The sequence below is a fragment of the Homalodisca vitripennis genome, chromosome 1, assembly GCF_021130785.1.
Source record: "Homalodisca vitripennis isolate AUS2020 chromosome 1, UT_GWSS_2.1, whole genome shotgun sequence".
Lineage (NCBI taxonomy): Eukaryota > Metazoa > Arthropoda > Insecta > Hemiptera > Cicadellidae > Homalodisca > Homalodisca vitripennis.
The window spans coordinates 172,119,803-172,135,691 of record NC_060207.1 but is presented as its reverse complement, the minus strand read 5'-3'; the positions used below and the strand labels follow the sequence as shown (position 1 = coordinate 172,135,691).

The 15,889-nt window shown below is 39.0% G+C and overlaps 1 protein-coding gene across 3 annotated transcripts in view; it reads right to left on the bottom strand.

Moving 5' to 3' along the window:
* Positions 1–4,799: 4,799 nt before the first annotated feature.
* Positions 4,800–15,889, bottom strand: part of LOC124352732 — a 220,688-nt gene continuing 209,598 nt past the window's right edge. For all 3 annotated transcript variants that reach the window (XM_046802371.1, XM_046802372.1, XM_046802370.1), the window contains 4 exons: positions 13,050–13,324; positions 8,483–8,623; positions 7,479–7,622; positions 4,800–6,548 (listed from right to left, as the gene is read on the bottom strand). In XM_046802371.1, coding sequence (XP_046658327.1) covers positions 6,327–6,548; positions 7,479–7,622; positions 8,483–8,623; positions 13,050–13,262 — 720 coding nt within the window. In that variant the 5' untranslated portion in view covers positions 13,263–13,324 and the 3' untranslated portion in view covers positions 4,800–6,326. The remainder of the gene's footprint in view (positions 6,549–7,478; positions 7,623–8,482; positions 8,624–13,049; positions 13,325–15,889) is intronic.

Genomic DNA, 15,889 nt, shown 5'->3' with positions numbered 1-15,889 from the left:
ACTTCGGCACCGCACTGTCTGCTGATCCAGGATGTATCAAGTCCTAAGCTAGAATAGTTATATTTGAAGGGCTTGCATAATTTCGTGAAGGGAGAGTGCAATACGCCGCAAATGTGCCTAGAACCTCCAGAACGTGGACTTCGGCACCGCACTGTCTGCTGATCCAGGATGTATCAAGTCCTAAGCTAGAATAGTTATATTTGAAGGGCTTGCATAATTTCGTGAAGGGAGAGTGCAATACCCCGCAAATGTGCCTAGAACATCCAGAAAGTGGACTAAGGCACCGCACTGTCTGCTAATCCAGGGTGTATCAAGTCCTGAGCTAGAATAGTTAGGTTTGAAGGGCTTGCATAATTTTGTGAATGGGGAGAGAGTGCAATACCCCGCAAATGTGCCTAGAACATCTAGAAAGTGGACTAAGGCACCGCTTGTCTGCTGATCCAGGATGTAGCAAGTCCTAAGCTAGAATAGTTATATTTGAAGGGCTTGCATAATTTCGTGAAGGGAGAGTGCAATACCCCGCAAATGTGCCTAGAACATCTAGAAAGTGGACTAAGGCACCGTGCTGTCTGCTGATCCAGGATGTGGGAAGTCCCCAGGACCAGGATCAGTAAGACTTGAGGGACTCTCGGAGGCAAGAAGTCGGCAGCTAACGTCGGACTACAATAGCCCGGGAATCCCCCGAGTGACCTCCCACGCTTATCAAACTGTGTTAACTCCGTAACTTCTGGTACAATTGACGGGTTTACCTACTGTAATTATAGTTGAGACCACTCAAGAACTGCAGTAGTTTTATTACGGTGTGAGGTGAGCCTACTTTTCAACATTCTATATGAGATTTGCTATCAACTGCTGTATTATATATTCTCTTCCAAATCGTAATTGCTTAGCAACAATAACTCATCTTTCTTTATTTTACAATATAAACTCTGTTCGAGGAGGAATTTCAATTAAACGTAATGAAATTGATTTGAAAGCAACAAAAATAACAATCTTTTTTATCATATATTTATTAATTTTTTAATTTAAAGGCTCAAAAATCTACCATATTAAAATGAAAGCAATCCAAAAACTTCGATTTCCTACGAGCAAATTGACGGATACGGACAAATCCTGCTTAGATCCTTCATAGATACGGACAAATTGCTAAAGTCTCTACAGTTGGCATTCTTTATAACATACGTTATTTTTAAAGCCAATATTACGGTACAATTTATTGGTAGGCCTATAGCGTTTTAATCGATGAGAACTTATATATTCTTTTTAATTTCTCACTGTAACATGAAATATAGAATAAAACGTAATGACTGTGCAAAAATGCAAATATGATTTCGTTGTGAAGTTATTCATGTTAAGTACTGCCCATCCCTCTCCCAACACCACCGTTTTGCGAATTAATAATCCTCGTGTTTACCAAAGTGTTAAATTTATGTTAAACTGATCATAATGATTTTTACAATATTTTACTTGGGGTTATGGGGTAATAAGTGCAAAATGATTTTATTAATTGTATTTTTTTATTTTCTATGAAAACTTATGATTTTAATAAGTCGTTTAATTAATGTAAAAACGTGATTTTTATTAAAAACTGCCCCAACAACTGTAAGTAAACTTTACTTTACTTACGTAGTTTACAAACCAAAATAAAGCTGATTGCTTTTTTACATATTGTTATGCGATCTCTTATATACCAATTAGAATTTAGAATTTCATACAAATGTTTGGTTCAAAGCACTGAAGAGACTACATTTGTATTTGGATTAATATTATTGGTAGGCTATATTAGTTGCTAGTATTTATTTTGCAGTCCTGTATTAAATATTTTACTAGCATTACAAAAGTTCAATTTCCATAAACTATCATGCTAGACTAATCCATTATAACAGTTTTGAAAAATAATAAATAAAGGCCCATAAATATGAATTCTTAATGGTTACTCATAAAACACTTAGGTTCAACGTGAATAGTTGCAATCGTAACAGTTTATCGCTTTTTTATAATACATTATTAAGAAGTAAAGAATAATAAGAGTATATTATAATAACGTCAACACTGTTAAAATCACTTTTATTTGTGCATTTTGTAGCCAATTTGTAGACAAGTTTTGCCTGGTTTGATTCGTTCTAATTAATAATGTAGCCTGCAAAAGTGTTTAATAAAATCATAAGAATAATATGAACACCAGTTACGCTTTTAAAGTAATTTACTAATATAGGCCAAGTAAAAACTAGCCTAAAAATTCAAAATTATTTTAAAAGTGTTAATCGAGTAATTGATTTAGCAATTTCTAAAAGGTTGGTCTTTACCTAAGGTTGGTTTAGGTGTCCTAAATCAAGTATCTTTCAGTTCACAGGGGTGTTGACAATAAATATACAGATAAAACAGTATATATTAGTTCGAAATTGAGGCACTACGTTTGGGGATACTGTACCTCTTCCACTACGAGTATCATTAAGAGTGAAATAAAAATTAATACTTGTCAAGTTTACATTTTGGAGATGGTTGTATATCCTTATTGTTATTTAACTTCTGATATTGACAAAGAGTTTATCTGGATAAGTAAATAAATACTAGAATATGTTTTATGAAGGTTCTTTCAGTTTTCAAACAAGTATGTCTTTCTAATGGGGCTTTATTTATTATTTGTATTCATATAAGTCAAGTGAGTGCAATATGGCAAACAGAGATCTCAAGAAATAATCGGAATAAAAAGTTATAAAGATTTCCTACTCAAGAAACAATCATACTTTGTACATACATTTTGAATGCATTTCTTCACTCATAAAAAATAATGTTTTAACCCTAATAGTAGATTTGTTAATATTTTAACCCACTGCGCTTTGCCTCACTTTAAATTCGACATTATAAGGAACAAAAATAATTTTTTGTAAAATAATATATACTAACAGTATTCAGTAATATTGATCTTGAGTACAAACACTTTTAATATTTAATCAAATATCTGCTAATCTTTATATCTTGTATTCATAGTCTTACTGGAATAGTAATGGACTTTGTTAGTGAAGACAAAAATGCATAAACGCATCAATGAGCTATAATCTAGTTCTTTTGTATGCATTTTAATGGCGACAAATTAATGATTCTTGAGTCATTTTGGTATACTTTGAGGTAGTCGTTATAAATCCAATGTTACAGCGAATTGCCAATAATAAGGATATAGGTGAAAGAAATATTTGTATTTATATTAGAAACTTAACAATATTTAAATCCTAATGAGATCCTCGTTCGATTTCACTTGTCTGGAAAACAAAGAGAAGGTATTAAAAATGTAAGTTTCTTTACAAGTGATAAGTAATGTTGTAGTTACCCATTCTCTATCCTTATTTCCACTCCTACCATAATACTTAGGAAATTCAACGAGCCTCTTAGTAAAACACTGGGAATGATAACCTGAGTGTTGAGCCCTAGAAGTTTGGTCTTGGTTGATAACATAGTATTATGCTAGTGGAAGAATCGTTTTGATTTTGTGGTGTGTTTCGAGAGACACAACTATATTGAGTAGAGAGCTCTTTAATGTGGCTGACTAGACCTTTGGCAGAGGAGAGCTCTTTAATGTGGCTGACTAGACCTTTGGCAATCCCAGGTGTTGTTGCACATTACATTATGCTAGTGGAAGAATCGTTTTGATTTTGTGGTGTGTTTCGAGAGACACAACTATATTGAGTAGAGAGCTCTTTAATGTGGCTGACTAGACCTTTGGCAATCCCAGGTGTTGTTGCACATTACATTATGCTAGTGGAAGAATCGTTTTGATTTTGTGGTGTGTTTCGAGAGACACAACTATATTGAGTAGAGAGCTCTTTAATGTGGCTGACTAGACCTTTGGCAATCCCAGGTGTTGTTGCACATTACATTATGCTAGTGGAAGAATCGTTTTGATTTTGTGGTGTGTTTCGAGAGACACAACTATATTGAGTAGAGAGCTCTTTAATGTGGCTGACTAGACCTTTGGCAATCCCAGGTGTTGTTGCACATTACATTATGCTAGTGGAAGAATCGTTTTGATTTTGTGGTGTGTTTCGAGAGACACAACTATATTGAGTAGAGAGCTCTTTAATGTGGCTGACTAGACCTTTGGCAATCCCAGGTGTTGTTGCACATTACATTATGCTAGTGGAAGAATCGTTTTGATTTTGTGGTGTGTTTCGAGAGACACAACTATATTGAGTAGAGAGCTCTTTAATGTGGCTGACCAGACCTTTGGCAATCCCAGGTGTTGTTGGAAGCTGAAATGGCACAGGGAGTGCCCCTTATTGTCTGCCAGGACAGACAGTCAATGGTGTGAGTAATATTATTAATAATTTCAGTTGCTGATTAACTCCAATTCTACTTTTCCTATCACAATTTTTCCTTATATTCCCACTTGTTCACCAGCTGAGACTGAATCTCTATCTCATCACTGTAGAGTGACCCACCACAAAACATGTTCTCAACAACACCACTTCAACATTGAAGATGGAGCTTAAATTGGTTTTTCTTATTTTCAATAACTATATTGAAAAATCACAATGGTCAATATTTTATAACTTTATTATGTGAGGCCTTTTGGTAAGAAAAGTTATACAATATTGTTCAGTTCAGTTTTTATAATTGTTCAATATGTGATTATGTGATTAAAAAATTACTTTACTGGGTCTCGCCAATGATATCTAAATGTATTAACACCACCATTAAAAAAACAACAATCCCATCAAATTTTCCTTTGATATAAAAACCTCTATTTTATAAAACCCAGAAGGAACTAAACTAGAAGGAAAGGGAAATAATTCAGGCCACAGTTTAGAACTATAAATTATATTATGCATCAATAAATAATCCTACAAATATATCACAGTCAGAACATAAAAGGATGACAATAAATATGTATAATACAAAAACAATGTGTATTGCAATCATATTAATTCTAATATAATACAATTTATATGCAGTTCTGGACTAAAAATGTATAAAAAATAAATTAATAAACCGTAAACGAATAAATTAAACGCCCTAATACAAACGTAACTAAACTAACGTTATGTACACAAAGTCTGCTTTGGTAATCCGCCACATAACACGTATGTAACGAAACTAACACATATAACAGAGAAGTACATACATAAGGAACATACTTAAGTCTTGAATAATTGTAATACAGATTTAACACAGTTAAGCCCTTACAATTATTGATGACATGGCATCAGTGATAACATTAGCAACTAATTGTACATCGCCTCGTCAACAGATTCTGCAACATTTAAATATGGTTTTATTTTCAGAATTAATTTACAGTTAGGCACCCGTTAGGAATGCCTTTTATGTTATATACATAATAAGTCTAACATTAGAAGAACAGAAGATGGATGCAATGATAATTTTTTTTATAAAGTGACCTAATAGTTAATCATTGTACACAGCCTATTACAATTAACATCTATAAGAATAAATACTTTTTTTTTAATTTTAAGTTCAACTCTTGCATCCGTACAATGAAAACAGTCAATAAATTTAATACATTATAACATGAAATAACAATCTATAATTAATGACGGAAGCCTAATTATTGACTTTAAGAACATAATAAAATTTAAATAATCCAGGTTAGTTTTTCAAATAAGTCAAGTTCAGTTTTTAAATATTTTTAAAAACCCCCCGCTTTTGCCCCGCTTTTGCTTTTCAGTGCAAGAAGTTTTACTGTTATGATAGCCTTTCTGTTATTAACAAAAACATATATTAAGTACAGAACAATGATGTAATTTACAAATTAAATCAATTCTAGAACTATTTTTGCTCAATTACATGCTAAAAAATAAGTCAGTAAAATTAAAACATTTTTGTGTAGAATTCAAAATTTTAAAACCGGTATAAAACTGTAAGTATAAAAATAAAATGCTACATAAAACGTAACAAATGAGCAGCCAATCCAGAGAAAATGTTATTTGAAAAATGTAACCGTATGACAAGGTCCTTGAATAAAATGTTTTCTGTTATGTATCAAATTGGTATTGGAGCCATCAAGCAGCTCGAAATTGAATTAAAATGAGAAGTGAAATAACAACAAATATATACATGGAACATAACAATAAATACAAATCATACAAACTAACACAACACAAAAAGTTTTAACTTGTACTCAGCAGTTTGCCTCCAGTCTGGCTATGTACAGTCAGTCCATAGACACGGGAAGATTCCTTCTTGTAGGCGGCGAGCTATCAGGAGTCGGGGGACCGGCCCACGGGGCGCGGGTAGACACGACCCTTGGCGGCCATTCTGAGGGCGTACAAGGCGCGCCAGCTGCCCGCTCGGCCTCCAAGAAGGGACGAGCTTCAGGACGGAGGGATGCGGTTCGGGTTGTCGCAGAAGTACTGGACCACGTCAATAATGTACTCCAGCACGATCATACAGTCCCGGAAGATGAACCAGTCGCGTAGATCTCTCCTGGAGTCGGGCTCCATGTCGCGGATGTCGTCCTCCATCACGTCTCTGGTGACGTCGTCGTGGGGCTCCACACGACGCTCGATCATCGTCATCTGAATCTCGCACAGGACCTGGAATCACGAAAATTTACGTCAATCAGAGCAGACCTAAGATGTCACACAACAGAAATGCATCATTAGACTACACAAATCGAGTTTCTCCTATAGTGAAAAGTTCGGGCAGGCGAGCTCCTTAGAACATCACGTCACGAAGCAGACGGCGCGGCGCGGCTCACACGCGGAGCCATTGTAATTAGTTGCATGAATAACAATCAAGTTGATTCAGGAAGGCGGATATACCAACATCCGTAAAGCTGCCAGGCGTACCCAGCTGTACTCCACCACTTCTACACTTTGTGTTTATTGTCTTGCGTTATGATTACCAGTGGACCTCAAGAACGTAGCCAGCGAGGGAATCCAAGGGGTCCGTACCTCCCCTCAAATGTTCAATTTTTTCAATTACTTTTTTAGTAAACGATTATTATTATTTAATTAATTCAGTATTATTGACATGTATGCCACTACTGAAAGATCGTTCTCAACAAAGAAACGATTCAAGAACACGTTAAGGAACAAAATGGGGTCTTATTCTCTGTCCACTGCTGGAAAATAACAGTTGTCTAGACCCCTCCAAAATGTTTTCCTGGCAACGTTCTTGGTGGACCGCCAATGTAAGAACGCATAAATGCACTCTTATTACCATAAATTAATTGTGCATAAAGTGCTCATGTATGGATAAAAGATTTCTCGTAAGCTTCTGATTTTCACACGCTTTTCAAAGTTACACAGTTGTTACGACAGCACCTTGCAATATGAACCCGTTCAAGATGGTAAATATTTGGAAGTAGTGTTCATCTATGCCTGTTTAGCCTCTGATGTTGCAAAACCCACACGATTACATTAAGCATGAACTGTTAACTCCAAAACTCCCGCAGTTAAATCTACTTGGTTTATTAGTATATAGATACATAATCAACAAGAATACATGACTCATCAACTTACAGCTCTAAGACTGTATTCCATCTTCTTGAACTGCTCGGCGAAGATTGAGCCGTGCTCGGGGTGGGAGTGGTCGAAGGCGACTTGTTCCATAGCCACCGACATTATCTGCATGTAGCGGTAAGCGTCCTTCAAGAAGGAGTCCAGCTGGAACAAAAAGATATTTGATAGTTAAGCCTTAAATATAGTTTGCAATAAAATCAAAACGTTTTAACCTGACATAAGAGTTGAACACCATTGGATGACGAAAGACGATTTGAATCCAGCTGATCAAAGAAAGGGTGACTCGGTCAGCGATGAAGAGATCTGATCGGCATTTATCGATATATGATTGGTTGTAAACAGCAAGGGAACAGGTGCATGATTAGTGAGAGCATATCTTTATTTAAGGCTGACTGTGCGGTCTTAGTCACCGGTAGCTTGAGCTTGCCTTCACTGAGGCGCGTTTCACTTTGCATTCGGTGCGAATGTGTTTCATTAATTATGTCAACGTAATAAAATCCCGTCACTCTTTTAACAATAAAATTTTATATTTTGCTACGACGATCGTCTTCGCATGAAATAATCACATTACTCGTATTTAAACATTACGCTGCCAAATAAGACAGTATCCCCTGAAATAGGAATTTGATAACAAAAACTCGTGTAGGGGTGTCATGATCCCGATGAATAAGAGGGAAGCCCTGCAATGGCCAAGCTATAATTCTTGCCGCTCCCTGACACCAAATGAATTAACACTTGACTTCACTTATTGTTCATCTCAGTTCTCGGAAATGAGTGCGACTGTACTGTACAAAAGTATAAACGGGCAAAACTTCCGGTTCCATTGTTAGAAAATTGAAAACCAATTAGTAGACTAGAAAAAGAATTTTAATTCATAAGAAATACTTGGTTAAAAAAGCATGTTTTCTTTTAAAACTCTAGTGCACTTTTGATCTAAATGTTATTTTAAGTGTGTTCATTTAACAAAAATCAAAATGAAAGACACGACCAAATAAGATATTTACCTGCACATCTCGAAGTTTGTCAGGATGAATGCTGACGCCCAACTCCTTAGGGACAGCGGAGCTAGGGTAAAGCCACTCGTACCGGTAGGTCTTCCAGCTCTTGTGGTGCAAGTCGAAGTCCACATCGAAAATCTCTTTCACCTGAAGAGAAACAGTTCCCATTACTAATAACCCATAACTGACAGTATAAAAACTTAAAAGGAATTTCATTCGTCTCTAAAATACAGGAAACTTGGCTGGCTTAAAAATTATCCTGAGCCAATTTAATAAAAATAAGATATTTTCTGGGTTTTATAAAATGACATTTATATACTTATGGTATTTAAAAAAAATTAACTTATTAAAGCAATGGTCGCAACTTTGGGGTATGACCAGACCTAAAAAGGTTATTGAACCAGTAGAGAAACCAAAGCGGACAATTTGAGATCTCAGTATCCACCGCCGCATGTCTACATTTACAGACAATCGATCTACACAATAGGATCGGATCATTTACAGTCGAGGCTCGTTTTCGTGGTATCGCACTCCGACTCCTGGTGCAGTGCTTTATTTCATGTGGGAACCGAACCGGCGCGCGGCGGCTTATCAGCCGATAGGACTGAGCCAGTGTCAATGTCGGAGCTGTAATACGAATGTAGGAGCGGAATGTAACTGTGGAGTGGAGTGTTCCCATGATTGTTTCAGCGGTGATTTCATAGTGTCAGGTTAGTGCTGGGTGGGCAAAGTGCTGCCTGCACCCACCCGACAGCTGGGCTCGATAAACAAACGCACGTGTGCTGATCGTCCCTCTGGTCTCAGCACATCCGACATCAACAGCACAGCCACTTGTCAACGAGAGCCACAGTAGTCTTCTGCGCACATTTGAAAAGCTAGTATTGGCCATTCTCAGGGATTTTTCAAAAATCATGATTCAACGTTTTGTTTGCTGTCTCGGATATGGATATGATGTACTGCCCATCAATCCATCTTTTACTTATTGGAGGCTTTTCGGACTAATACCAATATGCTCTCGATAAAAAGACATTTCACGATTGTTTTCGTTCTGAGAGCATTAACAAGGGCTGACAAATTAGTTTCTAACATTACCGATTAACTTTTTCTGTAATAAAACCAGAATTATCTTGTTTAAAATCTGGGAAAGAGTACATTAATTTAATATCTCGATTTTGCCACATTACTATAAATATCTCGTACCCATGGGTATTTTAATGTTAGACCTACTCAGTGCCGCATTTCCCTATAGGCCCACTAGGCCCAGGCCTAGGGCGCAAAATTTTAGGGGGCGCATAAATTTTAAAGTACACAAAAGAAAAAAGTTGCGGCGGCGGGTGGTGTTGGCGCTCGGCGGGGCGGGTGGCCAAGGTCAACTAGGTCCGGGGTGCGACGTTGACTCATTCATTGGTTTATTGCTTTTATTTATTCAAAACACTCCTATATATATATACTATTGTAATTATCTTTCATCAAAATTACGTAATTAAGAAATTTACTGGATTTCTACGTCAGTGTAATCAGAGTCCTCTGGGGGGGGGGGGGGGCGCTCTTTGGTCTGTAGGCCTAAGGGGCGCCGAATTTGTAAATGCGGCTCTGGACCTACTGCTGTTACCGATTTATATACCTAAGTCGAGAGAGTGTGTTTTCGATAGGACAATTTTAGTATTGTTTATTAATATTTTCATACATTCAAATGTTCAAATATTAAATATTCAAAGTAATGCAAATAACCGTATGTAATAGTTACTTGCTCAACTATTGGAGCTTTAGAAGATGCGTTAAGCAATAATACAGCGGCGGCGATGGCGAGTCAACTAAACTTCCATCGGTCGTTCCCATTCAGAAGTCGGCGCTGTAAAAACGATGGTATGCAAAGCCCAGCAATTACCCTTCCCCACTCCCGGGCTCGAACTGCTCAAAATGTCAAACGGGGAGCGGTTTCCTTCGGGGTCCACTTGAAGGGTAATTGAATCCAAAGTGAAACATTCTGTTAGCGCGGGGGCCGAACGGCCTACGGTGCCACGGACCCCAGTCCATCGGCCGCAGTCCATTGTAATAATATAGCGTGTACTTGTCACCGCCGGGCCGTCGCGTGTGTCGAGTTGAGCCGACCCGAAACATTACCTATTCGGAAAACATCGCCTCGACGGCTCGCGTGACCGTGCCCATAGATGGCGACCACCTGACCCCGCGCTCGTACACACACTACTCGGGTTCGCGGACTCCCGGCCCAGGCGACACGTTCGGGACAGATAGTATGTTTTCTCATCTGTGTGTGGAAAGTGGGCTATTAGCCGGCTCGCGTGATGGACGGACTCTAATTTGAAAACGATTAGTTGATAATTGAATCTGTTGCCCGCCAAGCCCTCCTCATTATTTGGACATCTCAATGGTCCAGTGTACATGACATGCTATGTCATAGGCGAGTCCGGGCGGGGGGCGTCCGTCGCTTTGACAGGGCGGAAATTTGACGGGACTTCCATTGCGTGTGACCGCGGCTATTGAGAAGTCGTATTTTGTTCCGGCGCTGAGCATAATTGGATACTGGCCGGCTAGGCCTACCGAAACTGTGAACAGGGTGGTAATCCTAAAAGTAACAATGCTGAATACAATTAACCACAAATAAAATAAAACCGTTCGTAGTAAATTTTGAAATAAACCCAAAATCAGGAAATTTGATTTCACAATCTTATAATTGTGCATGCTAATAATATCCCAAAGACTCTGGTGTGAAAGGTCAATCTTTAATGAGTGATAACGAGGGCAAGTGATGAATGATTGGTATCGCTGTTATCTGACAGTGACGTCACCACGCCGGCTAATATAGCCGCAGCAGCCCAGGTCCAGTAACAAATTCCAGTCCCATTGATGCCCGGGATCACGCCACTGCCCGAGTGTTCCGACTCTAGTTACGTTCTGTTCCGGGAAGGAATGCGTGCTCTCGCCATTCTAGAATCACGCCCATTGTTATTCTCTTAGCCCGTTTGTTTTTCAACGGAATGAGAAACGTATAGCCAGACCGTTAAATGACTCTCCAGATGTAACTGTGCATATAAATAAATATAAATTAACTAATATTTATACAAATTCAGACTGATATAAAATTTATTGTGTTTTAGGAAAGAAGCACACATGTTTAATTTAGGTCAGTATCAATTTGAAAAGGGCTCACCGATTTTCTGAGTTTTAGATAGTGCTATAAGTCTTTCGATTTGTCGATTGTGTGTTTTGGAACTATTACACTCCTGCAGACATATTATATGTCGTTAAAAAATACAATCATGTGCTTATCGCAGTTGCTTATTTAACCAAGAAAAACAAACAAGGGTGTTACCAGATATTTGTACACAATATTAGTTATTTAATAACTGAAATAAAGATAAAACTATCAGGAATTGTTTTTAACCGACTGATTTTGTGAGAATGCCCTTCGGCGGCACTGCAACTGCAGTGAAGAGTTAGCGGCGGTGCGGCGGCGTGGTTGTATACTCGGTATCCGGTCCAGCCGGAAGGGCGCGTCTGTGTGCCTAAACTCTTAGTCTATGGAAGGTGACAAGACAGACACAAAGACGGACAGACAGACAGACGCGTCTGATAACAGTGTCAACTCTTTGTCGGCCGGAGGGCATTCCCACGGTCTAGCAGGTGGGCACGGGTCGCAGTGCGAGATCATAGTCAGGAGATTTCGTCAGGACATCAAATACGAACGAACTGGGAAGAATGGAATGATACACGATGGAACTATTTAGTCCATTCTGCAGTTTCTGGCGAGTAATTAGATCGTAGGCCTATGGAAATAGACGACGGCATGTGATGACGTGATGGAGCGTTCGCGGAAAGCGCTCGCGGCTGTGGGATCTGCACCAGACGGAGTGTCGCCACCTGCCGGTGCTGGACGCTGATCAGCACTTCTCACCACGTACACCGCTGGGTGGTCCGGACTCGAGACACAACCCTCCGCCAGGAAATAATACTGCGTAATCACAATGTTCTAGATCTATCTCAGAGCGATATTGTCTTAAACCCTTCCGTCACAACGACCGACACCGAGATGTATCTGGAACCTCAACAGGCAAACTATTGTCGTGAGGAGCTCACGTCAATCATGGCAGGAAGTAAACACGGACCCTCAGTCCACTTGGCATGCACGACACGCTGTCCCACCTCGCGTTTTATGGTTTGGGACAGATGAAGCGTATTATGCAAGCGATCCACCGGACACAGTTCAGACTACGGAAATGTTTTAGGACGGAAGTGCCGGGATATTGTTCTAATCGGACAATCGCAGGAGGTGACGGTTGCTCGCCAAACGTGGCTGACGCATGTTACAACACTGCTGGACTATCGCAAAGATCTGTACTTGGTCCGATTCGATTTCCGCGTTTCTTACCCATATAAATCAGTGAACTTAAACATCAGTATAACAAAAGAAAATATTTTTTTTTCGTCTCGAGGTAATCAAAATTATATCAGGAGAATAGGTGCTTGAGGCAAAAATAGGATGATAAATATTACATCATATTTTTTGTTAAAGCTGAAATCATATTTACAGAAATATAGAATTCCAACTTACGTAATTCTTCTTGAAACTCTCGACGGAACCACGGGCGATCTTGGCCTGGGTGAGGAGGATGTCGAGGAACTGTCTTGTAGTAGGAAGATCGGGTACATCTGAAGACGACTGTCCAGCTTCGTCACTGGACGGAATGAAGCCGCAGGGGTTGACCCATTTGGGTGGAAGGTCATCTACACTGCGTCGCTTATGCGAGTGAGGGGGTGCAGCCATAGCTGTGGGCCACCGCACTAGCGATAGCAGGCAGGCGCTTATTGTCAGGACTTCTCCTAGCCCTGCAACACACATAGCGCAACATGACATATATGTATTATAGAGCAACCAAACTGGTCAATTAGATACTATACAATTTATTTATTGTAATAAATGTATATATTTAATATTCTTGCATACGTATAATCCGAAACCACCCATCATCTATTTAGATCAGGGAAATCCCATTTGCAATAACTAATAGCAAATATTATCCATATTCTCAAAATTTAACATAGGTTTATACTCATTATCTTCTTGATTACATGACCGCTGGATTTTGAGATTTATTATTCAAACTTGGGTGTACAGGATAAGTATAATGTATGCTCGGAAAATAGTGTTATCCATGGATAAAGGATTACGCTGGTCGAGTACAGTTGTAGGCCTACTAGAATAAGTTTTTTCTTTAAATTTCTATTGTATGTGATTTACACACCAGTCCGTTTGTTTACTCATTCGTTTTTGCCTCATTTTTGTCACATTTATTCCTACAACTAGTATTAACATTTAAAAAAATCTAGTTAATTTTTATTATAAAATTGGGTTTTGAACACGTCAATAATTTTTAAAGCCTAAAAGCTCTTTTTCAAAAGTTGTACGAGCCAAATTCTAACGTTGGATTATGATGTTTATTAACAAGAATTAACTCGTATTGGATTATAGGATTTTTTTATAAATCAAACTTATAATCACTCTACTGGGAATGACTTGTTACGGAAGAATTCGGTTTCAATATGATTCAAACAAGTTCATGCTAGTAGGCGATTTCATGAAATCATTAAAATGAAGTATAATTCCAGATTTACATTTATTTTACGTCAGTTGCTAATAAGTAAAAACTAAATGTTTCTATATTTAATTGATCGTAAATTTTACTATTTTTATCGTTTTATTTGGCTGTAACTACACAACACACGTTTCTTCCCATGCTGAAAGAACGTCTGGGGAAAACGAAAGCCGGGAAGAAGTGTCGTAGTTTCGCGATGAGGATGAATGAGGGAACGTCAACCACTGGTGTGGCGGTGGGGAGGGGGGTGTGTGCCCGCTTGCCGCTTGACATAAACGTCCGTTACCTAGCCGGTGCGGTACTTGAGCCCGTCGATTCAATAAAGCAAACAACGGAATGCCGATAAACACACTTGCGGCCGGTAAAAACCCCACAATTTCGTGACCTATTCGAGAGCAGAGAGAAGGAATGTAAATTGGAGGAATAGCGCAATGGCGAACACCGCGGGCACTTCAAACAGTCATGTAATCGTAAAGTAACATTGAAAAAACATAAGTCCGTACCACTTGTTTTTAACGGTCAATTTCTCGGCGTTTTTCCCGCAATAAATGAAACTGCATGAGGCGACCTACCGCAATGATGGGGACTAATTACGTTCTAATGTCTACTAGTTCATCATTCCTCCTACATTCCGGGCGTTTGTGTTTTTGTCTTAGCGGTGTGCGCTACCTCGTAGGCTACTGCTTCTACGGCCGCTTTACTTTGTTGTCGAGCGCTTCCTACTTGCCTACATGCCCCTGTCCTGCTTTTCCTCTCTGTTCGACGGTGTAACGGGAAACTATTCGTTTATTCGTTATTTGCTATTTAAAGCCGATCAACTCGATCAAACAAAATTTCACTCAGAACTTAGTTCCTGTTAATGCCTGATTTGCTGCGGGTTTACAATAACTAATTGCAAGGTTAGCCCTATAGCGCCTTTTTACGCAATTAAAAAATCAAAGTGGCCCTTCCCTGACAAATAACGAAGTTAAAAATCAACTCCTCTCTATATAGAATATTCACAGCATTCATGCTTCTACCACTTAAGAAAGGAAAATTAATCTTGATACCATCCCAGACAAGGACAGAGTACAAAGCACAAATCAAGTGTGAAGAGATCGGCTGGACATTGAAGCAGAAAGGTGTGCACTTGGATGGACTTCGGTCTGCAATGTTGTCTAATTCCAATTAGCTTGTGTAGGTAAATTCCAATTAGCCAAGAGGGTGAGGGCGGCGATACGGTAGTTTAGTACCGGCAAGTTGATCACTTTCTGAGGTCACTAACCTACCGTTACCCCCAAACAGACTTAGGCTTCTGTAAATTAGTTGTACCTTTAACAGCAAATCAACCCTCACAAAATAATTGATAATCCATAAGAGACAGATTGTACACTCTGGGCCAGAAGGGAAATCCTTTTAATTTTTAGAAAACTTTGCTAAGTCTATCTACTACAACAGACTCACCTTTGCGATCAGGAGAGAAAATTAAATCTGTACTATAGAAAAACCTTCCTCCCTTTAGCTCATAGTGACATCAATTAAATCATTAACAAGTTCACGTCGAATCAGGGTCCCCGAATTTCCTGAAGGATGAAGATAAACCAACCTTAGTTGAAGGATACAACTTTGCAAGTCCAGAAATGAATCAAAAGGCGAGAGAAGGAGCAAAGACGTGTCCACGTCTCCGCCATCGCGCTCGCTCCTGCCTCTAACCACCGCTGCCGCCGCGCCGCCTTGTCATCGTACCTATTCTACCGTGCCATTCGATCAGCCAGTTAACGACCCGACCCTTTTGTCCGATCTTTTTATGATGATTATT